The 26,316-nt window shown below is 42.5% G+C and overlaps 1 protein-coding gene across 3 annotated transcripts; it reads left to right on the top strand.

The window, feature by feature from the left end:
• The first annotated feature begins 1,338 nt into the window (after positions 1-1,338).
• gramd1c (GRAM domain containing 1c) lies at positions 1,339-23,588 on the top strand. 3 transcript variants are annotated; one of them, XM_066699069.1, is made up of 19 exons: positions 1,339-1,518; positions 3,031-3,112; positions 3,950-4,088; positions 6,396-6,480; positions 6,938-7,041; positions 8,711-8,806; positions 9,531-9,611; positions 13,578-13,699; positions 13,975-14,137; positions 14,413-14,566; positions 15,922-16,065; positions 16,273-16,391; positions 17,011-17,153; positions 18,310-18,413; positions 19,255-19,428; positions 19,781-19,850; positions 20,545-20,664; positions 20,884-20,989; positions 21,807-23,588. In XM_066699069.1, exons 3-19 carry the CDS (start codon positions 3,996-3,998, stop codon positions 21,873-21,875), a joined length of 1,947 nt encoding a protein of 648 aa, XP_066555166.1. In that variant the 5' UTR covers positions 1,339-1,518; positions 3,031-3,112; positions 3,950-3,995; the 3' UTR covers positions 21,876-23,588. The 3 variants fall into 3 exon arrangements, with proteins under 3 accessions (XP_066555166.1, XP_066555165.1, XP_066555168.1); XM_066699068.1 differs by lacking the exon at positions 3,031-3,112; XM_066699071.1 differs by lacking the exon at positions 3,031-3,112 and having other exon boundaries at positions 19,255-19,380.
• The last annotated feature ends 2,728 nt before the right edge of the window (positions 23,589-26,316 follow it).

Consider the following 26,316-nt stretch of genomic DNA (forward strand, 5'->3'; position numbering starts at 1 on the left):
ACAGTGTTGTACAGAGGATACCTACAGTGTTGCACAGAGGATACTTACAGTGTTGCACAGAGGATACCTACAGTGTTGCACAGAGGGTACTTACAGTGTTGTACAGAGGATACCTACAGTGTTGCACAGAGGATACTTACAGTGTTGCACAGAGGATACCTACACTGTTGCACAGAGGATACTTACACTGTTGCACAGAGGATACTTACAGTGTTGTACAGAGCACAGAGGATACCTACAGTGTTGCACAGAGGATACCTACAGTGTTGCACAGAGGATACCTACAGTGTTGTACAGAGCACAGAGGATACTTACAGTGTTACACAGAGGATACCTACAGTGTTGCACAGAGGATACTTACAGTGTTGCACAGAGGATACCTACAGTGTTACACAGAGGATACCTACAGTGTTGCACAGAGGATACCTACAGTGTTACACAGAGGATACCTACAGTGTTACACAGAGGATACCTACAGTGTTGCACAGAGGATACCTACAGTGTTGTACAGAGGATACTTACAGTGTTGTACAGAGCACAGAGGATACCTACAGTGTTACACAGAGGATACCTACAGTGTTGCAGAGGGTACTTACAGTGTTGCACAGAGGATACTTACAGTGTTGTACAGAGCACAGAGGATACTTACAGTGTTACACAGAGGATAACTACAGTGTTGCACAGAGGATACCTACAGTGTTGCACAGAGGGTACTTACAGTGTTGTACAGAGCACAGAGGGTACTTACAGTGTTGCACAGAGGATACTTACAGTGTTGTACAGAGGATACTTAGTGTTGCACAGAGGATACTTAGTGTCGCACAGAGGATACTTAGTGTCGCACAGAGGATACCTACAGTGTTACACAGAGGATACTTAGTGTCGCACAGAGGATACTTACAGTGTTACACAGAGGATACCTACAGTGTTGCACAGAGGATACCTACAGTGTTACACAGAGGATACCTACAGTGTTGCACAGAGGGTACTTACAGTGTTGTACAGAGCACAGAGGATACCTACAGTGTTACTCAGAGGGTACCTACAGTGTTACACAGAGGATACTTAGTGTCGCACAGAGGATACTTACAGTGTTACATAGAGGATACTTAGTGTCGCACAGAGGATACCTACAGTGTTACACAGAGGATACTTAGTGTCGCACAGAGGATACTTACAGTGTCGCACAGAGGATACTTAGTGTCGCACAGAGGATACGCAGTGTTGCACAAGGGACAGGAATGAAATAATGCGACACACTGAAGCGCCTCCCTTGAATGGCATGTCCCACGTGTTTGTTCCCAGGTGAGAGCGACTCTGCTCGTCCAGCAGGTGAAAGAGCGAGGCCACGCACAGGCGCCTGACTGGAGGAGGTTGGTGGTGATGGTCAGCGTGTCCACAGACAGCTCGTTTTGGGATTACATTTCATGACTTTCTTTTTATGTGTTTTTTAAACGAAGGCGGCGAGGTGCATCGCTCCAGCGACTCGTGAGGAAACGTGAAGCTGAAAGTGCGCAGGTACTGTCGCTGTTATGACCTCTCCACAGCCAGGACTGCCGTGCCATGTCTTTATAACTTCATGCTAATTGAATCAAATGTCAGCTTCATATTGGTTACATGCATGAGTCTGTTCCGATAAGCTAAACGACAATTAGGTGTGTTCATGCATCGTTTGGATCCACAATCCTGTCATTTTCTGTGCGATGCACATGCAGAACAATGTTATCTTTAGAAGATAGAAGATAAACAGATCTATATCTGCGTGAATACAAGATGCTTCTACTAATCTTTCATCTGTAAAATACTGAAACTCGCAGTGCTTACTCAAATAAACGGAGGAAAGATACCACTGGCTTGATAAACAATAGGCAATTTGTTATTATTATTATTATTATTAATAATAATAATAATAATAATAATAATAATAATAATAATAATATGATGATGATGATGATGATTTTTAGTGTTGCTTCCACTGAGAGTGTACTAGCATTTAAATGGTACATTAACATCAACATGTACAAACTTTATCTGCCAGGATAAATGCAGCGAGAAATTATTAGCTTCATTCATGTTTGCAATTTCTCCTAGTGTTTTGTTTTGATTTAGCCTAGGTTTTTTTGCACATTTTACCACAATTTTCTGTATTGCATTCTTCCCAGTCACCACACAGGAAAAACTGGTCCTCCAGTCTTGTTGTTATTTTCAGTATAAGATTGTCAAGAGTTAATTCCTTTCTCAAACAATGTAAACGATTGTCCCTCATTCTTTCATCTCGGGTAAAGCTGCGCTCCCAACACCAGTGACGATTTATTACAGAGGTAATTGATATAAATAAACCAACCAAGATAAGTCACAAATAAAATAAAAAAATAAGAGTAATCATTTGGAAGTCGACTGTTTGTTTTTGTTTTTTGTTTTGTGGTGTTATGAATACTATGTCTTAAATAGAATATAATCAGTCTCATACAATATAAATGAGCTTAATTAACAGGGTGTGTGTTTATATTTGTCCCTTAGGATTGGTTGTTTGGCAGTGAAAAGCTGACAGTCAACAAGGGAACTATAGTAAGAAATGTTAAAGAGGGAAGATACTTGTTGCCCTTTAGGAGTTCATTCGATGGTGTCAGTGGAAGGGGCCTGGTGGCTCAGCTGGTTTGAGCAGGGCAGAGACTTGCTCTCATACACTCTGCAACCTGTCTGGCCAGCCAGTCCCCTGTTTCTCAGCCACAGGTCTATTGACAGTGGTTAATCATTGTGTGTTTTTCCATAACTGGTTTCTCTGTCCATATGACATTTTAAGATGTACACGGCCCATGAGGTATTGCTTTGAATGAAGCTTTGAGAAGTCATGAGGCCAAAGACACTGCTCGGTGACCAGGCAGGAGTGAAAGAGGCGTTCTGTGATACCGGAAGGCTATTGAATAAAACTGAGATTTTAGAAAAGCAACCCTTCCGACCATTATGATCTTGAGATTAGTTTGCTGTTTCTTAGCTTTGCTATTTTTTCCCCATCTATTTTCTTATTAGAGTTTCACACCTGGAACACATCTGTCATCCTGCACGTTGTACAGGATGTGTTGTGTACATGAAAACGAGTCATCACTCTGAGGTTGGTCTGCAGAATCAGTCACAGTAGTTCATTCAAGCAATTGCAGGGGGAGAATCAACAACAGTCTGACAGAGTTTCCACACAGGCAGAATCAGTCAGCTTATATAGGCAGTATCTTACATTAACATAGTTCAGATACATTCCTTATATGGTAATCATATAGATGTTTCCTTATAGAAAACTAACAGCAACAGCAAGGCAACAAAAGCAGAAGTACTAAAAGGTCAAAGAGTTTACTGGCAGTTTGCAGTTTTGGTAATTGCTTTCAAATGTCCAAATACCCCCTATACCCGTCCACACACACACAGAGTGCACCAAAATCTGATGACTATTTACTTTGTTTCAACAGTGTCAATCTCTCCGTCACTGCGAAGTGTCTCTCTGAGAGGCATGGTTAGACTTCCTCCAGGGTAGAATCAAGTTGGGTGATGGAAAAAGCATTTGATGAAGTTTGAGATAATAAGCAAAATAATGATCACTATCATGTGTTCAAAGAGAACAGGTGTCATTGCACTACATGTGTGACTTATTTGTAAATGAAGTCTAGCTAGGAGTGGTTATTTTTAATCCATTGTCTTGGAAACGTTCTCTTCTCTAACACCTGGATAAAGCAGGTCTGTTGAGGCTTTAGCAGAAAAGAGGGCTGGTTATCTTGAAGTGGAAAAGGACGCTCACAGACACTGCTTCCAAGCTGACCAGTTATAGCAGACATATAAGACACGAAGGTGTGTTCCTCAGCTGTATAGCCCACAGCAGTAAACAGCTTTGAATTTGCGGCCAACACACCAGGGAGAGCTTCTGAAAAAGAGACAAACAACCTTTCTCCCTCTGTCACAGTGGTACAAGGGCTGGTACTTCGAGAGTGTGGGGTGTAGCGGGAGCGATGTCACTGGGGCGCAGGAATGCACTGTGGAGCGATGTCATGGACGACTGCTCCTCCTTCATCGAGGGCATTTGGAACTCCGAAGAGTATGATGTGAGTATGAGTCTGACCACCTCTCCCATCACCTGCAGCCTGCAGGCCCTGTTTACTGTATCCAGGAGCAAACCCCATGCCAGTCTGCCCTTTCAGCATGCTGAGGGGCAGGGCTGTGTCCACAAAGCTATTTGGGGACCGTGAGTGTCTTATGAATGTAGCAGGGAGATGCCCACTGGGCCTGTGTCATTCCCAATTTGGAGGTTAAAAAAAATAAAAATAAAAAGATCTTTGGAAACGTGAGTAAACAGTGAGTAAATGATCCTGTTATGGCTGTGGTTAATTTCCCGTTTCTGAATGTCTCGTGTTACGGAAGATATCTCATACTTATACAGTAATCTCTATTGTGGTTTAAGAAACACGATTGCACGACTTAAAAGGCAGAGCTACTCAAGTAACAGCTGATGAGAATACAAAGAACACATAATGGACCCTTGACAGTCAAGCCTTCCATTATTTACACACACAAACATATATATATATATATATATATATATGCTTTTTTACTGACTTGGGAAGCTGCCTCTGCTGTAAACATGTCAACAAGCCGTGTTGTATAGAGCAGAGAGTGGCGTTTCTGGTTATGCCACTGTGGGCCCGAAGTTGCGATGATTAGTACAAAAGCTCCATCTGGTGGAGCTGAAGAATTGTTCTGTTTCCCACGAAGCTACAGTACAGCAGCAGGACAGGGGTTGTGTTATGCAGCTCCACACGGAAACTGCAGCTGAGTCTGAAATGTGTTCTTCACACAGCAATGATGTCATATTTTTTTAATTGTATTTTTTACCTACAAGGTGCTGTACTGAATCAGCTCAATTAAGGCGTCATTTTAATGTCAGAAACTGTAACACTAGTGTGTACTATGGTTGAAGGCAGCAGCCATCAGCTAATTGTATATAAAAATAATGTGCTATATTGTAAGTATGCCCTGGATAAGGGTGTCTGCAAAAAAATATTATAATAATCATAATAGTAAAATATGGGTGTATCGTCTGTTTAGTCTTTCCCTGCACAGAACACATTTATAATTACCCTTAAACAAAAATGTCTAAATATTGCACTTGTTCAGGCCTGTAGTGTAAATATTATTTTGATAAAGAAAGAAAAGACAGTGGAACCTAATATGTTTAAACTGCTCTTGCTGAACTGGCTTCCTTCATCATGGTATAGCAATGACTGAACCCAAGCAGCTGCGTGTGTGTACTATTAAAACAATGCGTCCCTGTCCATCTTTTGTAGTACTGTCAGCTTGGCATGATTTATTACTCATTTTATTTTATTTTAAATTAATTGCTGATGAATCCAAGGGCCTGCAGCTGCTTGTCAGTTATTAGGGTAGTGAAGAGCATAACAGTGCAGGCTGTGCATCCCAGTCCAGGAATGATATAAAGATATATGTATTATAAGTGAATAGGTTGTGTGAAAGGAGTATCTCGCTGTATAAGAGATGCCATCTCATGCAGTTTGGGCAAGGGAGTGGTTCTGTCTGCACAAAACGCATGAAATAACAACTCTTATTCAATAAAAGACACTTCACATGACCTATTAACTTATTATAAATCACACATTTCAAGATTAGACACACAATATCTTCATTATTATTATTTTTATTTCTTGGCAGACGCCCTTATCCAGGGTGACTGTATCAAATTTAACAATGAACCCCCTTTTTTCTCTGTCTAAAAATGTTTTGGTCCAGAATCCACAGTAAATGACTTACAGTAGTGTATCTGTTGTGTTTTCATGGTGGTTAAATGTAACAAAACTATACAAATTAATTACATTACCTGTTAAACTTTCACCACTAGAATTGAGTATCCTGAAAAGTTCTGGTAACTGAAGAATTTGTAAGCGCTGATGATTCTATGAATGGGATGACATTTATACACAAGATATGAGCAATAGGATTTTTTGGAATTGTTGCTCTGTGATTGGCTGGTTTCCAATATGTGATTTATAATGTACAGAGAGAGAAAGCCAACACATTTCAGTAGCACACACATGTGCTGTTTGTAATATGTGCATTTTCCAGTCTCTTTACTCCTCCTTTGTCAGGGGGGAGCACTGATGTGAAACAAGCTCCTACTTGATCCAAGTTTCAAAGCTGTTGACTTTCAAATAAATAACAGGCATGTTTCAAGATGCAGTACAAGATGTTGACCCTAGTGTGTAACAACAAATATTTCACCACCAAAGATTGTGCAACAACAAGAATTAAATCACTGGCGGGGGGGACAAACCTGCTACAATCTCTCTCTGATTAATCCAGCTGGGCTCTTCTCATCCTTCACCCTTGTTTCTCTCCAGGCTCAGGGCACCACTTACAAACAGAGAAGTGAGGAATTCAAGAGGCTGTTTAAAGATTTACCAGAGTCTGAGAGACTAATAGTGGGTAAGTCAGTTGTTGTCTCTGCTTGAGGAATTGAAATATATACATATCTAGTCGTAACAAATCTTCGTGTGACAGTGGCACCATTAACAGAAATTCTGATTATCAAAGGGAAAGTCTTCAGTCAATGAGCAGCACAGTATATGGTTCACACTTCCCACAGATGAAAAGTGAGTGCTGTCCCGTACACTGGGAGCAGATGTGTCAACATATTGTTACAGCTAGTACAGCTGTGCACCTGATGTCCAATGTCTCATAGTAACCCTCAGGTCAGTTTATATTGCAAATCTACACCTGAGGGATGGATACATTTTTTTTTTTTTTATTACGATATGAAGTGAGATTCGGTGCAGTTAAAATGTTACAAAAAAAACAAATGTGTGAAGGTGCACCAAGGACCCGGGATGGCTGTACCAGAGTGCTGGCACTGTGCTAACGCCTGTCTTGTTGTTTCTTGTAGACTATGCCTGCGCGCTCCAGAGAGATATCCTGCTACAGGGACGGCTCTACCTCTCCGAGAACTGGCTGTGTTTCTACAGTAACCTGTTTCTCTTGGGCACAACGGTGAGACTCTTTACTACAGCAACACATACGCCGACCGCAGGGGAGTGCGATGCAGGGCCCTCAGCAAAAGCACAGAACAAGCCACCGAGATCCGGAGATTGTTGTTTATTTCCCCCACAACACATGCATCTGAGCTGGGCAGCATGATTGTCAGAGCAAGATTGAAGTATTAATGACAACTGAGCAACATGGAGGACAGTGTTGGCAAAATCCACTGCTCCCTGTTTCTCCCAATGTACTAGAAAAATGTAGCTGCACAAGGGATGTATGTAGAATTTTGTATTGATTTAGTTCTCTGTTCTCTCTCATTCTCTGTACATATATATTGCACAATACCACAAATATATATATATATATATATATATATATATATATATATATACACTCACCTAAAGGATTATTAGGAACACCATACTAATACTGTGTTTGACCCCCTTTCGCCTTCAGAACTGCTTTAATTCTACATGGCATTGATTCAACAAGGTGCTGAAAGCATTCTTTAGAAATGTTGGCCCATATTGATAGGATAGCATCTTGCAGTTGATGGAGATTTGTGGGATGCACATCCAGGGCACGAAGCTCCCGTTCCACCACATCCCAAAGATGCTCTATTGGGTTGAGATCTGGTGACTGTGGGGGCCAGTTTAGTACAGTGAACTCATTGTCATGTTCAAGAAACCAATTTGAAATGATTCGACCTTTGTGACATGGTGCTTTATCCTGCTGGAAGTAGCCATCAGAGGATGGGTACATGGTGGTCATAAAGGGATGGACATGGTCAGAAACAATGCTCAGGTAGGCCGTGGCATTTAAACGATGCCCAATTGGCACTAAGGGGCCTAAAGTGTACCAAGAAAACATCCCCCACACCATTACACCACCACCACCAGCCTGCACAGTGGTAACAAGGCATGATGGATCCATGTTCTCATTCTGTTTACGCCAAATTCTGACTCTACCATCTGAATGTCTCAACAGAAATCGAGACTCATCAGACCAGGCAACATTTTTCCAGTCTTCAACTGTCCAATTTTGGTGAGCTTGTGCAAATTGTAGCCTCTTTTTCCTATTTGTAGTGGAGATGAGTGGTACCCGGTGGGGTCTTCAAAGTTGCTCTTCTATCAGCTTGAATCAGTCGGCCCATTCTCCTCTGACCTCTAGCATCAACAAGGCATTTTCGCCCACAGGACTGCCGCATACTGGATGTTTTTCCCTTTTCACACCATTCTTTGTAAACCCTAGAAATGGTTGTGCGTGAAAATCCCAGTAACTGAGCAGATTGTGAAATACTCAGACCGGCCCGTCTGGCACCAACAACCATGCCACGCTCAAAATTGCTTAAATCACCTTTCTTTCCCATTCAGACATTCAGTTTGGAGTTCAGGAGATTGTCTTGACCAGGACCACACCCCTAAATGCATTGAAGCAACTGCCATGTGATTGGTTGGTTAGATAATTGCATTAATGAGAAATTGAACAGGTGTTCCTAATAATCCTTTAGGTGAGTGTATATTTAAGCAACTTACACCAAGTGTTAAATACATTATATAAATGGATATGCAAATCCGTTGCACGTCATCACACGTGATGGTATCGGGGGATGTGAACAATGTGGGCTACTGTACGTACCGGATGTGTGAAGCACTGCGTTGCCCTCTTGTGATTTCAGATAACATTGAAATTGAAAGACATTTCAACGATGACGAGGGAGAAGACTGCTAAACTGATTCCCAATGCCATTCAGATATGGACCAGTTCAGAGAAGGTGCTGTTGGCGTGAAGCCACTTATTACAGTTATTGTTATCATGATTGTCTCCTGTACCGCCTCCTTTTTTACTGATAAACACACCAAACTGAAGAGCGGCGTAAACTCTCCAGCTGCCCGCGGAGGGTGTCTCCCTAGCGAAGTGCCAGCTGCTCCAGTTATATGTTGTATATTGTACTTTACTCCTCTGTGCTGCATTCCTGTGCTCTACATTTCTACTGAAATATTTTTATTTTTGTTGAACTGAACACATTCTCACACATTTAATGTGAGTTGCCTCAGATAAAGGAACCAGACAGATGATTCTTAATAATAATTACGATAATAATAGTTTTCAGAATGATGAATGATGAACAAGGTTTCAGCAGTAGTATCATAGCTCTTGTTCTACTCCTTCACAGGCACAATAAGCTGACTCATCATAGTCTCATGTTTTGGGTGCCATGTTGCATGTAATTACACTGGTGACAAAAGCCCGAGACAAGCAGCGTGATGGCATCAAGCAGCTCAGCCATTTTACTCCAGCCTCTGAGTTCCTGCCCTGCATTTCCCCCAGGTGCACACGGAGTAACACCCGGGGAGAGACACCGATTAATAGCTCTTCTGATTTATTGAATTTTAGTCTTACGATTGGGCAGTTTTCTCATCTCTTTTAACAGACAGACAGGCCTGTTGGAAATGGAGGGGGTGCCCCGGGTTAACGTGAGCCTGTTTCCTCCGCAGTATTTTTTCACATCCTTCATTGCCAGAGAAAGGAGCTACCTCAGTGTCTTCAGGATGTGGCAGAACACACTGATGGACAAGGTGAGACTCCTCCTCCTCCTCCTCCTCCTCCTCCTATTATTATTTAAGAGACACCTGTAACCAAGGAGACATGAATGGTTTAGTAACCACAATGTACACACAATACTACAAGGGTTTTGACATCACCATTAAAAATTAGTCTATACCTGACAAGCGGCTTAAATTAAACATTCAGCTTTGCTCGTCTTAACGAACATAACCAAAGATGGTACAACACAAGGATAATTACAAGAACATGACACTCTGGCTTTCCATGAAATCGCACCATTAATCAGGAGGTTCAACAGGTGCCAAGATCACTGGAGCCCCTCAGAGAAGCATCTGTGGATTGGTTTCATTGCAGAGGGGGGTTATTTTTGTGTATCCTTTGTCATCTGGCAATTAAGCCATTCGTTCTGTGCGGGCGAAATAATTGGTATCAAAGAATGAAAGTGAGCCTCACGCCACAAAGGTGGGGGTCACGCTCTCTGGCATTAGAAAACCAGATTGCTAATTCACTGGATGAATTATGTATAGCGGCTCATGGCAGGATTAAGCTGAGGTGCACAAGGGTGGGGGGCTTTTGTGCTGGTGATTGGGTGAGGTATAGGATGTTCACATTCATTGAGCAAAAGGAAAATGATATGAATTAAAATAATCAGCACAGTATCACTTTTCATATGAGCTGTATGTTACATCACAAAAGAGGACTGGCAAGCAGTAACGTTTAGTGTCACAGAAAGCTAAAATGATATTGCATAATCCTGCCATTACTCCAGTCTCCTTCATGCTTTTGACAACAGTCGGCCGTGTAGAGCAAAGCTTGTGCTGAACCCTCACCACAGACTAGTCCCAGGATTCAATTTGGTATTGTGTGGGTCAGAAAATGGCCCCATGTTCAATAAAAAAATATTAATAATCAGTAAACAACCATGCGCTAACAATTCATGCAACAATTACTCAGAGCAGTGATTACTGATATGGGCTTCAATTTCATACATACAGTCAATTGATGCATCGCATTAAAACAGGGCTCAAAGTCTGTTTCTGTTGTACACTCACACCCTGACTATGTGACGATGCGTTCATTTTAGTGGGTGTGGCCTACAAGGGACAGTGTGATTAGGATACACTTACAGTGAGGGAAAAAAGTATTTGATCCCCTGCTGATTTTGTCCGTTTGCCCACTGACAAAGAAATGATCAGTCTATAATTTTAATGGTAGGTGTATTTTAACAGTGAGAGACAGAATAACAACAAAACAATCCAGAAAAACGCATTTCAAAAAAGTTATAAATTGATTTGCATGTTAATGAGGGAAATAAGTATTTGATCCCCTATCAATCAGCAAGATTTCTGGCTCCCAGGTGTCTTTTATACAGGTAACGAGCTGAGATTAGGAGCACTCTCTTAAAGGGAGTGCTCCTAATCTCAGCTCGTTACCTGTATAAAAGACACCTGTCCACAGAAGCAATCAATCAATCAGATTCCAAACTACTATACTTGTATACTACTATATTAAAATAAATACTTTTTTCCCCTCACTGTACATTTGTGTGTTAGACTTGGCAACTCAACAGCTGACATATAGTATCACACTGATTTGCACTGATGTTTTTTAAATATCTTTTAAAAGTTGATTCTTTTTTTAGTTTCACTCTCTGTCTCTCTGTGAAAATGTTTTTGCGAATGAAAACTGCAATGTGTCTTTGCAGCTCACAGACCACTAAATACAATAGACCTATAGATCAGACAGGCATTTACACCCAGGGGCTCTCAAGTGCTGTAGCTAAAGATGTTTTGCTCTGAGTAGATGTGGCTGGAGGGTCATTGAGAACAGTACAAGTGCAGATAATTCTACTCCACATCATGCCTGTGTCTCAACTAAAACCCACATACTGCCATGTATTCAATTAAAGAAAATATCAGTGGTGTATTTACTAACCTGGAAAACCAAATAATTGATACATTATACTTGTAAGACTATAAGTTAACCATGTGTTTACACTGTTACACTGGACTGCATAGATTTGTAACAACTTCAGATGCTTCTGTGTCATTATGTTGTGGCAAATTCTGCATTTGTTTGGATTGCTTACTCACTTTCTTACTTATTGAGGAGCTGGTTAACCTCACAGTAGATAATAGAAATGCACAGACATGGCCTAAATCAGATGAAACATACCACACTAGCAGTTAAAACCATTAAATAGACACACAGTTTTTCTGTTCCCTAGTCATAGTTTCCTGTCAAACAGGTTTTATTGTGCAAGGATGTATCACAGAGTTAATGGCGAAGGATGTTGGCGTGAATAATACAACTCAAACTGTGATAATTAGGAACAAGGACAGTGAACCCTTGACATATTTTGCATGTTGTTTAATTGCAGCTGGTGTATTATCAACCTGTAGAACTTGGTTTCAGGTGAACTGTATGTCAAGTCTAGCTTTTTGTTCTTTGCTATTCTTGTGAAAGATGTGGGAATGTGATCTACGGGTGTGTCAGGGGACGCTAAGACACAGTTACAGTGGAAGATTCATAATATACTCAGAACAGTATAACAAGAAAATACCTTAAGTATGTTTCACTACATTTGAAATTATAAATCTGGATAGCCAATGGGAAGTTTATAACATGTTTAAATCAGATTTAAGGTCACACTTCAGATTTGTACAACAATAGCGTGAAGGCTAAGCAACTATTGCGGGCTGTTGACTGTAGTGCCCAGTATAGTACAGTATTTATTTACACTGTGAAGTCTTGCCGGAAATAATGAATGAGGAAAACAGCCTGGGCAACGCGCTGTACTTGTAAACACATGGGCCTTCAGGCTGTCAATCGGGTTCATCGACCTCAGGGTGTGGCTCGGCAGGGATCCGGCATGTCCCTCACTTGACACTGTGCTGAAGTCCAGGGCGAGTCGGTGCGAGGTTTCGTCACCGGCAATCATAGGGACTTAAAGCAATCACCCTGACTGTGATTATTGTAAAACGAGATTAAGTGCAGGGATGAGGAGATAACGCCCTGTTAAAAAATCCTCACCTGTGCTCCTGCTGCGCCCTGGGTGCGAATCCACTTCCGGGTCTGACTCCGCCCCCGCAGGTCACCGTGCGGCCAGGTGCGCCTCCTCCGCGGGCATCGAGCGCTTGTTTTGCAGGACGGGACACGAACAGACACCGACGGTAATGGCTCTAACTCTTGTCAAGTTCAAACAGCATTGTCGAATAATAATACTGATATTAATAATAAGCTTTTCCAGGGAGCCGTCGCTTCCTTGTTGTGGTTGGGTTTGTTGGCGGAGTTGACGCTCGGCTGTTGTCGCTGCTCAGCCGGGTCTCAGGGGTCACACGCATCCAGTGCAGTGGGTTGTTGTTCCACAGCTGTCTTTGAAAACTTCAGTCTAACTCGTATCGCTTTGCTTTCCGTCGATAATAAGCGGTAAAATGAGACGGTATTATTGTACAGATGAGATTTATTCAATAACTGCGTTATGGCCGTCTCTGCTTCCCCTTGTTTTTGTCAAGTTTCTCAGTTGTTGCCTTTGGTTCTTTGTGCACTTTGACTTACTGACCGGAGTGATCCTGATAGTGACTTTTATCACAGGCGCTGTTAAAGAGAAACTGTACCTGGGTTATACGACGTAAGGATCCTGTTTTATTTGCTATCTTATATTGGCAATACTGGTAACAGTAACCCCCTAAAAAATAAAATAAACCACAACATAAATGTGATTTAAATCAGTCCAGGAAAACATGTTTTTGCATAAAAGTCAGGAGAGCAACCCAGCAGCTGCAGGTGTGGGTTTGTTGGAGCGCAATGACAGGACTATCTATTTTTCTCACTGTAAGCGTTTAGACACGAAGAGAGGGAGTCAGACAGGTACAATGACTTGGATGTATTTTGTAAGTTGCCCTGGACAAGGGCGTCTGCTAATAAATACATAATATTTACACAGAACCTTTCCCCTGTGTGTGTTTTGTTCTCAGCGATTGACACCGCAGGAGTTCTGTCAGATGGTGAAGCAGCACTATGGGAATGACTTGGGGTTAAACATTGAAGAAATGGAGCGCTTGCTGACACCCTCCAATGACAGTGGGGTACAGGCAGGGTAAGACCTTGCCCTCCAGTCTGTTCGGGTGTGTTAAGCACACCGGCTGGGTCGCTGCTGAAAGCTGCTCCTCTGTCCCGTATGGACAGGGGTCGGTTATAATTTTCAGGTTTGAGGATAGGCTTCCACTGACTCATTTATCACCTGAGAAGGCGACCCAGCATGCCCTCTGGCTTGTTTTCGGTCTTTGTTTACTAACTGGTCACCTGTCAGTTCACAAAAGTAGTCGTGTAGAAATGTATTTCAGGTTTCTTTCTTATCATTTTCCTCCCCAGAATCACTATGAAGCAAGGTGGTGGAGAGCAGCCAGGGAGGCCACAGAGGCCGAGCTCCCTCCGGCTGCAGCAGGCATCGACGCCATTGGTGGAGGCCAGCAGCACACCTGAAGAAGTGAAGCTGAGCTCTCCTGTCGTCCTCAGTGGGAACTCAGTCAACATGGTAAGAGGATCTCTGCTTTGTGATGTGACTTGTAGGTGGTCTTGACAGTAGCTTATTATTTTGTATCTACTGTGACCTAACATATTTATGTTTGCACACATACCCATGAATACACCTGTTTAGACTGTGTTTTATATCAAATTAAATGTTGCATATTCAGCAAGGTTAGGGTTTTGAACAAACATTATACCATTTTTATCTGAGCACCTCTGTACAGCGCACTGTTCCCTGCCCATGATGTGCCAATAACGTCCTGGCTGTGTGTGTTCTTGCAGGAGGAGCCCAAGGACAATGCTGTGCGCCCCAGGTCCTTGGAGCTGGACAGGCGGTTCGAGGGCAGGTCCTTCAAACGCTCCTCCCTCAGCCTTGACCTGAATGACAACGAAGACCAGGTATCGGAGAGGAGCATGTCTGACGTTCCTGAGGACGGTGAGGGCTCTGATGGATAAACGGACAAGAACCTCTTTTCCCACATAGCTAAGGCTTCCTGATGCACAAGCCTGCTGTTTAAGCACACAGGATTAGTGCATAACATACGGCACATGAAAGAACAAATCTCAATAATAAAATTAAAATATATCCTAATTGCGTGGGGCTCATGTTAGTATAAGTTGAATAATTTTATATATACACATTGATCTGTTATATGTTACGATCTGTGGGGATGGGCATGGACCTTGTGTAGCCCTTTGTCTGATGACTTTTCATGAGACTGGCCCTTGTTAAAAATATGTTGTGCACTCCTACTCTAAACCAAATCAAATGTCTCTGCTGGGTTGAAGTAAACGGTTATAACATACCCTCAGAGCTCTACTTGACTGTGTAATTATGATCGGTGTAACCTTTTATTGCAGCCCAAAGTGAACCTCTATACTGCCCAAGGGGTTGTCATCCTAGCTGTGTAAGACCTGTTACGTAAATAGAGGCGTTTCATGAGCCTGTGGTGGGACGCGAAACCCACTGAGATTGTTCTTGGGATGGGGGAGAGATGTACATTATAATGTATAATGACACCCCAGGGGAAGGGGTCAGTGTTTAACTAATGGAACAATCGGGTACCTTGTGCAGCTTGTTCATAGCGCCACCTATCTCTCTGTTTAGTTGACAGGTTCATTATTGGCATTGCCTTTGTAGGCAGTATTTCCAAAGCACTTTTGTTGTGTATTGATAAACAGAGGGGGGAGGGGGGGAAGTAAACTGGAGTATGTTCATGTTTGGCTTTGTATTTGTGATCTGCTGTTATAGATATAGTGGCTCTCAAAAGTATTCACCCCCCTTCTACTTTTCTACATATTATTGTGGTACAACATTAAATCAGAATGGATTTAATCAGGAGTTTTTGCCACTGATCAACACAGAAAATGTCCATAATGTCAAAGTGAACAATATAATCTGCAAATTGTTCTAAATTAATTACAAAGACAAAACAGGAAATAATTGAATGCATAAGTAATCAACCCCTTTGCTATTATGGACATTTTCTGTGTTGATCAGTGGCAAAAACACTTGATTAAATCCAATCTGGTTTCATGTTGTTACACAATGAAATGTGGATAAGTCCAAGGGGAGTGAATATTTTGAGAGCCACTTTTTTCTCAGATCAGCATCTTCTGCAGCGGATATAGGCCTATACAGTTCCCTGCTTTTATTTGAATTTTGAACATCTCTCTCTCTGTCCAGTTGTGCGGTATGATCCCTGTGGCTGCAGTGTTGTCCATCTTTTTCTGTTTGGTTTGTTTTTCTCTGGCTGCAGTGCCATCAATCTTTCAAACCTTGTGTTGCAGCTAATGACCACCTGGGTTCCAGTCCAGCCCAAGGCAGGCTGTTCATCAACCGGGTTTTCCACATCAGTGCAGAGAAGATGTTCGAGCTACTGTTCACCAACTCTCCTTTCACCCAGAGGTTCATGAACGTCAGGAAGATCACAGGTAAGTCGTGTTCACCTCTGATGCACTGAAAGGGCATGGGTGGGGCTGTCTGCTGTCTCAGTAGGGTGCAGGAACTTGGCCATACCGGGGGAAACCACTGCACAGCTGCAGGTGCCAGTGTCCAATGCCAACCCCTATAGAGTCCTGATTGCCTTACTAAAGAGCGTGCCACAGGCAGCTGGTGACTGTACTATGTGTTTGCTGTAGGGGTGGTGTCCAGCCCATGGCAGAGAGACAGCACCGGAGCCAAGAAGAGAACTCTGAATTACACCATCACCATCACAAACCCACTGGTGGGCAAGTTCTCCACTGCCACGGAAACACAGGTGGGTCACAGCAGTCACCCAACACGTCAGCCCCGGCTGCAGCCTTTAGAAACACACAAATATCATTGTTCTTTTCTACAATTAAGTGGCATTTGTACCGCATATAAATCTTGTTTTGTTTCCTTGCCATCACAGTGTGCAAATTGTGCAGCTGTGTAGTAACATTGGAGATCCAGGTTTTGTTGTGGACAGTAACCCTGTGAATAGGTAGTGTTTACTGTTGCCTTGGCTGCACACGATTGTTTTAGAGTTGTAGTCTGACGTGCACAGAAACTCGGGAAAGAAAGGATGAACCCTACAGAAACTAGAACATAACTCTCAGATGGCTGATTTGATTACATTAACAAAAAAACAAAAAGTGCCTTTTATTTTTGGGATTCAGCCTAATTCAGATTTTTTTGTTTATTTGAATGATGCGTCTACATTTACTGTACTTCTGGGGTACCACGTACATCTTTTTAATATTTTTTTCTTCAAATATTTGTATGTGTGTGTATATATTTTTTATAATAACGGTACACATTTTATAATATACATACTATTGGTCAGTTTAAACTATTACTGTTTCAGTACTATTACAGTTTAATACAACTTTATTTCCTCTGCTCTGCTTCCCCAGACCTTGTACAAGGACAGCCGGGAAGGGCAGTATTACATGGTGGATGCAGAAGTGTACACCCACGACGTGCCCTACCATGATTATTTCTACACCCTCAACCGCTACTGCATCATTCGCTCCTCCAAGCGCAAGTGCCGGCTACGGTAATAATCGGACAGATTTGCATACATTCGTGTTTTGATTTGAAATTAGCCCCTAACTAAAAGCAGCCTTTTACTAATTTGCTGAGTGTAAATGCTGCGCTGAAGGAGTATATTAAAATAAATAAAATATAAAACTGCATTAAAAAAAAAAAAAGGTTGTATTTTGTTGATGCATTCTGTTTACAGAATTCTCAATTGGCCATGTTTGAGCTTTTTTGTTTTTTAGTAACTTTGTAATTGTTTTCCCCTTTAATTATGTTTATTTTTATTACCTCCCAAAGAGGAAATTGTTTAATGTTAAAAGCTAAATTGGACTCCGAGTGGTGGGATTTGAGCACTTCTCTAGGCTTTCCCTACACTAAGGAGTAATGAAAAATGAATTGGTTCCTCTGTGCTCTACTTTAGACACTCCTGGACTCCACTCAGCAATAAAAATAAGACCTTCACCACTAAGCTATTTATCATTTGTCAATCAGAGAATTACTTAGTTGTTTGTATTTTTTTTTTTTTTCCCCACATTTCACGTTGGCATTTTAAAATAATCTCTGCAAAGAAATGTGTGTTTGCACGACAAACTGTATAACAAGAAATGGGAACTTCAGCATAAACAAAATTGTGCTGATCCCCTGGGGATGTCAGAGTTGCATTTTTCACTGAGCTGAAAAATGCAACTGGGAATCTACAGGGCAATTAAACTGGGTCTCTATTGTTGCTTTATGAACTCCTTAGGAAGCAGCCAAGGCAGCATTTACACATCTTCATGGTTTCACTTCAGCCCCCCCCACCACTTAAGATCAAAGGGACTCCTTCTGTAACAAAAGCTTCAGACTCCTTGTTTATAGAAAACAAAATCAACATGGAGGGCTATTTGTGAACTAAAAGCAAGTAATACAAGTTTAGATAAACTGATTCTTTGGGAGTGGTAGCATGTTTCCTTTAGTGAAGGTGTGCACATTGTTTGACCTGTTACCTGTTTACACTTTTTTTTTTTTTTTTTTTTCTTATGCTGCACAAATAATGCCAGAGCATTCCAGCCTGAAGACACGCCCACGTCATAACCCCAGTATTTATGTATTTATTAACTTCACTGTAGTCTTAAGTTGGTTGCTGTATTCCTGAAGATCTTCTGTGTACAAATTCTTATCTTTTCTTTTAGGATCTACACTGATGTGAAATATAAGAAGCAGCCCTGGGGCCTGGTCAAATCCTTCATCACCAAGAACTCCTGGAGCGGCCTGGAAGACTATTTCAAACATCTAGGTTGGCTTCACTCGTCTCTATGTCCCTCAAAGTACAGTAACAAAAAACTAATATAGCGGCCAGATGGTTTGTGCAGAAAGAGGCCCCTGCTCAGTGGACTGCACTGCACCATTCTAGCAAAGAGCAAAAAACACACCTGAAGAGCAAAACCTAATATATATGTATATATACAATTAAAATTAAAAAATTAAAAAGTTTGATCTGCAGTAAATGTCAGTTTGCTCAATGTGAAATCTATGGCCTTTACATTCTAGTAGCATGCAGTTTGTTAGCTTTATAGACATCACAAAAAAAAATGCAACTCAGCAGTTACTGGCAACCCCCCAACCCCAGCACAGACACCACCCACCCTGACCGCGGTGCCAGGCACCTGGTCTGTACAGGCGAGCCGTCTCCTCATTTGGTCAGCAGTTCTTCTCTCCTCTCGCCTGCCCCGGGTTTGAGGCAGAGCAATCTGTGATCTCAAGCTAGTTTTATTTCAAGGGTAATTGCATTATGCACATTAAAATCACATTGGGCAAAGACCAGAGAGATTGATTTTTAAATGGGTTGACTGTCTTGTAAAGCTCATCCTGTAGAGTTTCCTGTTGTGGTGAGATCGGGGCAGAATGAATGATGCTTACTTATTGTGACCTGAGAAAATATTGGTACTAATTCATATAGTAGCCACTGTAAAGATAAAATATTAAATCCCTTTGTGCATAATTTAAACCTACAATCCTTACTGAAGCCACTGTGCTATACAGTTAATTTGAAACTAAACAGATTGATCTTTTTGAACAATATTACTGTACAAGACAACCCAGGGGCACAGTAGGTTAACACAGTTTGTCTCGTCCAGAGTTGGACCTGCTGGAGGAGGAGGCCGAGCTGAACCAGAGCTCCGGAGACCCGGGGAAGCCGAGCGGGCTGCGGCGCCGACGGAGGACCTACAGCCGCTCTGTCTCGGAAAACCTCAACAAGCAAGGCATGCATTTCTCCGCAGGGGACCTGGGGGCCAGGGACAGCCCGACAGGTCAGCACTTGCAACACATTAGAGCCCTTCCCTCCCCTCCGAACCCTTATTCTGCCCCAGTGTTCGGTTGTTCACGGCTCACAAAGTGAGATTATTTATAGGATGGCAAACTTAGAACCATGTCATTGGGTCTTGGTGCACTTTTGAAATGAGTGTAGGTGCAGGTTTCTGTCTGTTTCCTCACTGTTGAAGGTGGAGAATATGGAACAGAGTGAGAGGGGAACTTTACTTCAGTGGCAATTGTTTGTATCACTTAGGTATGTTTGTATAAAAGACGTCTCCCAGGGTTTTCTTCCTTTGTATTGGTTCCTGTGAAATTGATTCCACTAATGTTTGTATGTTAAAACCACAGGAGGTGGCCTGGACTTGAAGGGAATGCAGAAATGGAATCTGACCAACATTGTAGCCAGTATGAGTGTAATGTAAGTTATGCTCTGAAAGAACTTGCCCTTTGTCGGTGTGGTGTCTCTGTTTTGTTCAACTTCAGGAGCTTTCCTTTCAGTCTCAGAGGCGGTGTTCTGCACTGTTCTGTATCCCAGTTTCACCCAAGGACGATGTGTTCAGGCCTTTAAACGTCTGTGTTATCTCTGCATTGACGTCAGGACTCTGGGCTCCTGTTCTATAGCTGACTGTGTGTGTCTGGCTACTTCCCAGGACTCATGGAGACTCTGGTGCCTGATGACACCTCTTCTGAAAAGGAATCTGGACAGGGATCAGATATTTTGAGATTCAGATTTTGTTGCAGTTCAGCACAGGTTTACAATTCACAAAGACAGTGAATTTGCCACATTTGAGCTGCCAGTCCTGTCACAAGTAAAGACTATATCACAGTTAGTCCACCCAGATTCTGCACTGGAAAGTAAATCCACATCTAATGAAAGTGTAGGTAGTAGGGACTTCACAAACCAGCATTGTACTTGAATTGAACTGAAAGGGAAGAGAGCCTGTGCCTGACAGAAACATGCCTAGCCAGACTGAATTGAGCTTGAATGACAGGAAAAATGACTGCAGCAACATGCAGGGAAGTGTATTACTGTTATTTCACGAGGGCCTGATGCTTGCCCTCTGAGTCTGTTGCAGTTACAGCTTGCTGACCCTGTCCCCATCCCCCCACAGCCTCCTGATCCTCACAGTGCTCAATGTCAGTCTGTTCTTCAAGCTGTGGGCCATGGAGGAAGTGGCTCACGGGATGCACCTGCGCACCAAGCTGCGGTTCCAGGAGAAGGCTGACCTGAAGTGAGTCGCTCTTACAATCTCAATAAGGCAGTAATCGTTCTATGTATTCCTGCTCGTGTTATTTGGGAGGAGACAGGTGTTAATGATACCGTGCTTGGACAAGATATTTTAAATAAGACTCCCAAACCTTAACGTTTTTAGGTTTATGTCCTGCTCTGTCAGCCAGTGGCATTCTGGTCAGGGTTCCTTCTCTTCACAGACTCCAGTTGTTTTTTTCAGATTGACTCCAGATGCGAGTTCACGGCAGTTGCATCATCAGAAAAGCCCAGAAGAGCTACTGCTGCTGAGGACAGTGCTTCATGACTCCATACAGCTGCTGGAACAGGTGAGCAGGAGAGTTGCTGAGACTCTCCTAGTTGCCCTTGGATAGCATTTATCACCGTCATTTATCATCGCTTACATTGCATGGGGAAGTGACACGTGTGTGTATGTGTGTGTGTTTATGTTTCTGAAGTTCAGTGTGTGTGTGTGTGTTTAACTGCGGGTCTAAAATGCCAGGTGTCTTTTAAAACACTCATGCCAGTGGCTTCCTCTTTAATACTAAGGAAATGGACCCCAAATCATTTGTTTATAAAAAAAAAAAAACTTACTTGCAGTCTGACAAGTGATCCACAGACCACAAAATAAACTCCTAAAGCAGACTCTGGGCAGGGCTGGGATTCAATCACTCTTCTAACCCACCTGTTACCCACACTCCACTCTATAGTGGGGTTTGTGAGTAGAAGAGAGAAGCCAGAGACAGACGTAATGGCTGCCACTGAATACAGATTTGAGATTTGCTATTAGAGGCTGTGCCAGACTCCCTATTTGAATGTAGAAGGGTTTACGTTGGCGGTGGGGAACCCCAACGCTCTCCCGCTGCTCCCCTGCCCTGCCGGGCCCAGCTGATGGCAGGCTTTTCCTGGGATCGTGGCTCGGCTTCCTGGATGCTGTCGCTGGGCTCTGAGGGGCGCTCGTCCCTGACCGCAGTCTGTAATAGACGAGGTGTTACCCAGCGAGAAGCAATTTGTCCTCCCTGCTCTTTCCTCCGCTCTCATGCTGCTCTCTCATGTGTTCCTCCTGGGTGTGATTCTGTCCCACGTGATCAGCTTCTCCGCTTTTGTGCCTTGCTTAATGCAGCTTTACTTATTGCCCCACCCCAGCTGAGGACCTCGCTCGTGCTGCTGCAGAGGAATTTCGCAGTGCGCAATGAGACGGTGAAGGCGCCATGAGCCGAAGAAGAGGGAGTTCCTGCGAGGGCAGTGTAGAGGTGAATCCGTTTCTGTCAGCCCTTTGCAGCCTCTTCCGGGGTTTTTGCTTCAGGAGAATTCAGCCATTGAACTGAGTGAAGTGTCGCAGACGGGGTGATTTAACTGAGCAGTGTGTGATGGGAGGCCTCATTGTAGGTATTGTTAATAAGAGATTAAATGACCGCATGGAGATTTTTTTTAAAGATATAGAATGTATATATTCTACTTTTCCCCCCCAATTTGATTGAGATGAGCAAAGCAGGCCTCCAGTTTCTGACTTCTGTGTTTTTTGGTTTAGTTTTGTATAATTTGTTCTAGGTAGTTCAGTCACGGGGTGGAGATCTGCAGCGCCTCCAGCTGGACATTAAGGGCTGCAGCTGAAGGGCAGGGTCTTGCTGTGCAGTGTGGGAGCACAGTTCTTACAGTGGTTCACTCAATTATACTGAAAAGTTCTGCTTTATTTATGTGAAGAAGCTTTTTTTTTTTTTGCCTCTTTCCTTCCTCCTTCCCCCTCCTTATTGGACATACAGTTCATACTGATCCAAAAGTGTGAAGTAAAGCTTGAATTTGTATCGATGCACCAGTGAAAGCATGCTCCGTTGTTTCGAAAGAGGGCTCTTTTATGGGTCGAGGGTACCGTTTTGTGGCTCGTCTACTGGAGCCACCGGTCCTTCCTGACCTGTGCGGGCTGCTCAAATAGGGAAGCCAATTGCCAGCTGTTCTCCTCTTGAGCCTTAAAAACCCTGAAGGGCCATTGAACAATTTCTCAGTCTATAATTCTCTTGCACTACACGGACCTGCACACCTGTGCCTCTGTTCGTTGCTGTGTAATAAAACCACTGTGATTGTATATTGAAGGAGAATTCTCTGCTTGCAGTTCTTCAGCATTATTTTAGGTCCAGGGAAAACCGGACAAGGCGTCTTAATGATTGCAAGAAAACTAATCTGCAAACCATAGATAAAGAAAAGTTTTTTGGTTTTTAATGAATGTTTGTTTTACTTAAACAGTTTTGATCATTTTATTTTTTAACTGTTTTAAGTAATCATGTGTAAGTTTTATTTCCATTTTGAAGTAGACAGATCTGTATTTGTCTAAGACAAAAGTACTGCAGCTCTTCAGATAAACCAGTTCTGGGAGAGTTCATGGTTTCCTGGTTTCTTGCTTTGTATTTCATAACAATGGGAAACGTATGGGTTCAATTTTGTATGTTCATGGACACCTTGATCCTTATATAGTTTTTGCACAACACTACTGAATGTATTATGTATGTGTTTTAAGTTATTTCACAAGCCGTTAACGGAATCCATTAACGAACCAAACATCATGTATTTACTTCATTTTCTGTAGAAATGTTATTTCCCAACATGTGTATGTATGTATATATAGAGAAAATGTGTCTGTTTTCAGTGCTACAGATATCCAGATGTTTACATTAAATCACAAAGACCTTATCTGGTTTACAAAGCACAGGATGACAGAACAAAAGACAAAACGCTTTCAAAGACAGTTTCTCCAGTGCCACTCTTGTATTTTCTATATACAAAATATATAGCTTGTAAAAACTGTTTATAACCTAAATAACAAACTCTACATGGTTGATTTTATAACTGTTTAAGGAAGGTTAAGGCACTATACTGTCAATATGCAAGTTGCTGTTGTCAAATAAAGCATTTGTTCCCCTTATGATCTTTCAATTGCATTCCAGGCTTTTATTTTTACAAATCCTTGTTGGGTTAATGTATACAATGTATTGATTTCATTGGGATGATGTTCATGTTAAATGTACGCATCCCAGCAAAAGACCAGTGCATATTCGGCGTTTGTCAGTATTCTCACCTATTACCTTTTTAATAAACAAATTAAAAATAAACATGGTATACTGGAGCTTTATGAAATTAGGATATTGTAGCATGTCAGGAGGTACGCCTCCTAATATGTGTGGTGGTGTTATAGGGCGATAGGTGTGGTGTTATAGGGTCGTATGTGAATAGTCCTGCTGGGGACTAAATCCTTTTGCATATTGGCGCAGGAGTGCTGGGGCATATAGTGTTGTGATTGTGGGATGGTCCCTGTTAAATTAAGTCCCAATCATGTGTATGTAGATATTTCATTGGCTTATGGAATCCATCCCATAGGGTGAACATGTAGGTGATGGGTGACTACAGGCAGGAGGGTTGGGCCTGCACGGTAGACCCCAATAGCAGGGGAATTATTTACAGCAGTGCAAACATTGTTTAGAGTTGATGCCCTGTGAGAGTGGAGCTACTGCTCAGCGTTATTCCTCAGACTGCGACCCACCACATAGGCAGAATAAACTCCCCTCTTAGGTACACGTGTGAAGAACCCAGTCTGGATGCATAGATGGTAAATGTATTTATTTAACATGCCAGGCCTGGAAGGGGCCCGAAATGGAAGCACTCTACCTCAGCAGAGACTTATTGAACAGCAGAAGTGGACAGCCTTTTATACATTGCAGGACATGTGGGTCTGTGGCCGGGGTCTGTCACTGGGGGTTTGTCAGAGTGTTATCTTGAGGTCAGATTTCTGACCCTTGTAATGTTCATGGTAGTCTTCCGCTGAAGAGGTGTGGGATCCAAAGAACAGATGTCTTCCTTTGATTATACTAGGTAAGGTCCGATCCCATGGTTGTCATTTAACAACTGTCAATCGCTCATTAACATAAACAGTTCCTGCCTATCTGGAGAAAAAATTACGTCCACAAACAGACTTTTAACAAACAGCTGTGGGCCCTCTCTCTCTCTGCAGTTTGATCCTTTCTATTATTGACAGGAATGTCTAGAGGGTATGCCCTGAACAACTTGCAACGTGGTTTTAGCTACCATAATACATGTACTTTGCTTGGTCTGCATATTATTATTAATATAAAACATAATATAGTTTATATAAAACAATAACGGCTCTACAACGTGGGTCTGCATCAGTGTTATCGCCGACTTTGTTGCAATGTGGTGGGGGTCCAAGGGTTGCACTTGAGGATCTGGGGTCTGCTGGTGCAAAAACCTCTGCTCTAAATGGACTGCACTGGCCTCACACACAGGGTATTGAAATGCTTGTTAATTGTCTCGAATTCGGTAGAAAAATATTGTCTTTGGGAAAACTCACGTCAGTTTCCTATTTTGAACACCACAGTGGAATTCTGCAGTTTCATCAGGGAGTGATGCGGTGAGGATTTATTCTGTTCAATGATTACTTCATTAATGGCCGCTAACTTAATACAGAGGGTGCAGGTCTCCAGTTGCGCAACCACCTGCATGTGTTGGTGGAAGTGGCCGCTGCGGTTTACATTCATTAGCAGTATTACTGGCACACGTGTCTTTGGGGGTGTTGTGAGGGGAATGTATTTCAGTAGCTGTGGGACCCTGTGTGTGCTGTGCTTTGGCTTTGCCCCCAGCATTATGGTGCATCTAAGCACAGGGATGGACTGGGGGCCGTGGTGCTTTTAGTCCATGCGCCTCCAGCATTCCCCTGTGGGCTCGATTTAATGAGACCTCTCAATCGAATTCTGTGTAATGCTTGCTCCCTAATTGATGGAAAGGAAATTTAAATCATTGGCTTTCTCTGAATCAAAATGCCCTGTGCATCTACATAAACAATTAGCATTGATTGGAAGCAGACTGTCATGTTTGGTGAAGAGAAACTACTAGTAGGAATACTTATGTACATGTGCTTTTTTTGTTTTTTATTTTTATTAAATTTGCAAAGATTTCAAACAAACTTCTTTCACGTTGTCATTATGGGGTATTGTTTGTAGAATTTTTAGGAAAATAATGAATTTAATCAATTTTGGAATAAGGCTGTAACATAACAAAATGTGCAAAAAGTGAAGCGATGTGAATACTTTCCGGATGAACTGTAGTTATACACCGATGAGCCATAACATTATGAGCACCTGCCTAATATTGTGTAGGTCCCCCTTTTGCCACCAAATCAGCCCTGACCCGTCGAGGCATGGACTCCACTAGACCTCTGAAGGTGTGCTGTGGTATCTGGCACCAAGACGTTAGCAGCAGATCCTTTAAGTCCTGTAAGTTGCGAGGTGGGGCCTCCATGGATCGGACTTGTTTGTCCAGCACATCCCACAGATGCTCGATTGGATAGAGATCTGGGGAATTTGGAGGACAAGTCAACACCTTGAACTTGTGATTCATCAGACCAGGCCACCTTCTTCCATTGCTCCGTGGTCCAGTTCTGATGCTCACGTGTCCATTGTAGGTGCTTTTGGCAATGGACAGGGGTCAGCATGGGCACCCTGACTGGTCTGCGGCTACGCAGCCCAATACGCAACAAACTGCGATGCACTGTGTGTTTTGACACCTTTCTATCAGAACCAGCATCCACTTTTTCAGCAATTTGAGCTACAGTAGCTCGTCTGTTGGATCGGACCACACGGGCCAGCCTTCA

The sequence above is a fragment of the Amia ocellicauda genome, chromosome 3, assembly GCF_036373705.1.
Source record: "Amia ocellicauda isolate fAmiCal2 chromosome 3, fAmiCal2.hap1, whole genome shotgun sequence".
NCBI classification, from domain to species: domain Eukaryota; kingdom Metazoa; phylum Chordata; class Actinopteri; order Amiiformes; family Amiidae; genus Amia; species Amia ocellicauda.

Excerpts from the sequence above, each read along its gene's own strand:
- gramd1c (XM_066699069.1), top strand. The coding sequence starts at position 3,996 with ATGTCACTGGGGCGCAGGAATGCACTGTGGAGCGATGTCATGGACGAC. Across the intron at positions 16,392-17,010 it reads CCACTGCCACGGAAACACAG|ACCTTGTACAAGGACAGCCG; the intron begins GTGGGTCACAGC and ends CTGCTTCCCCAG. Across the intron at positions 20,665-20,883 it reads CAGGAGAAGGCTGACCTGAA|ATTGACTCCAGATGCGAGTT; the intron begins GTGAGTCGCTCT and ends TGTTTTTTTCAG.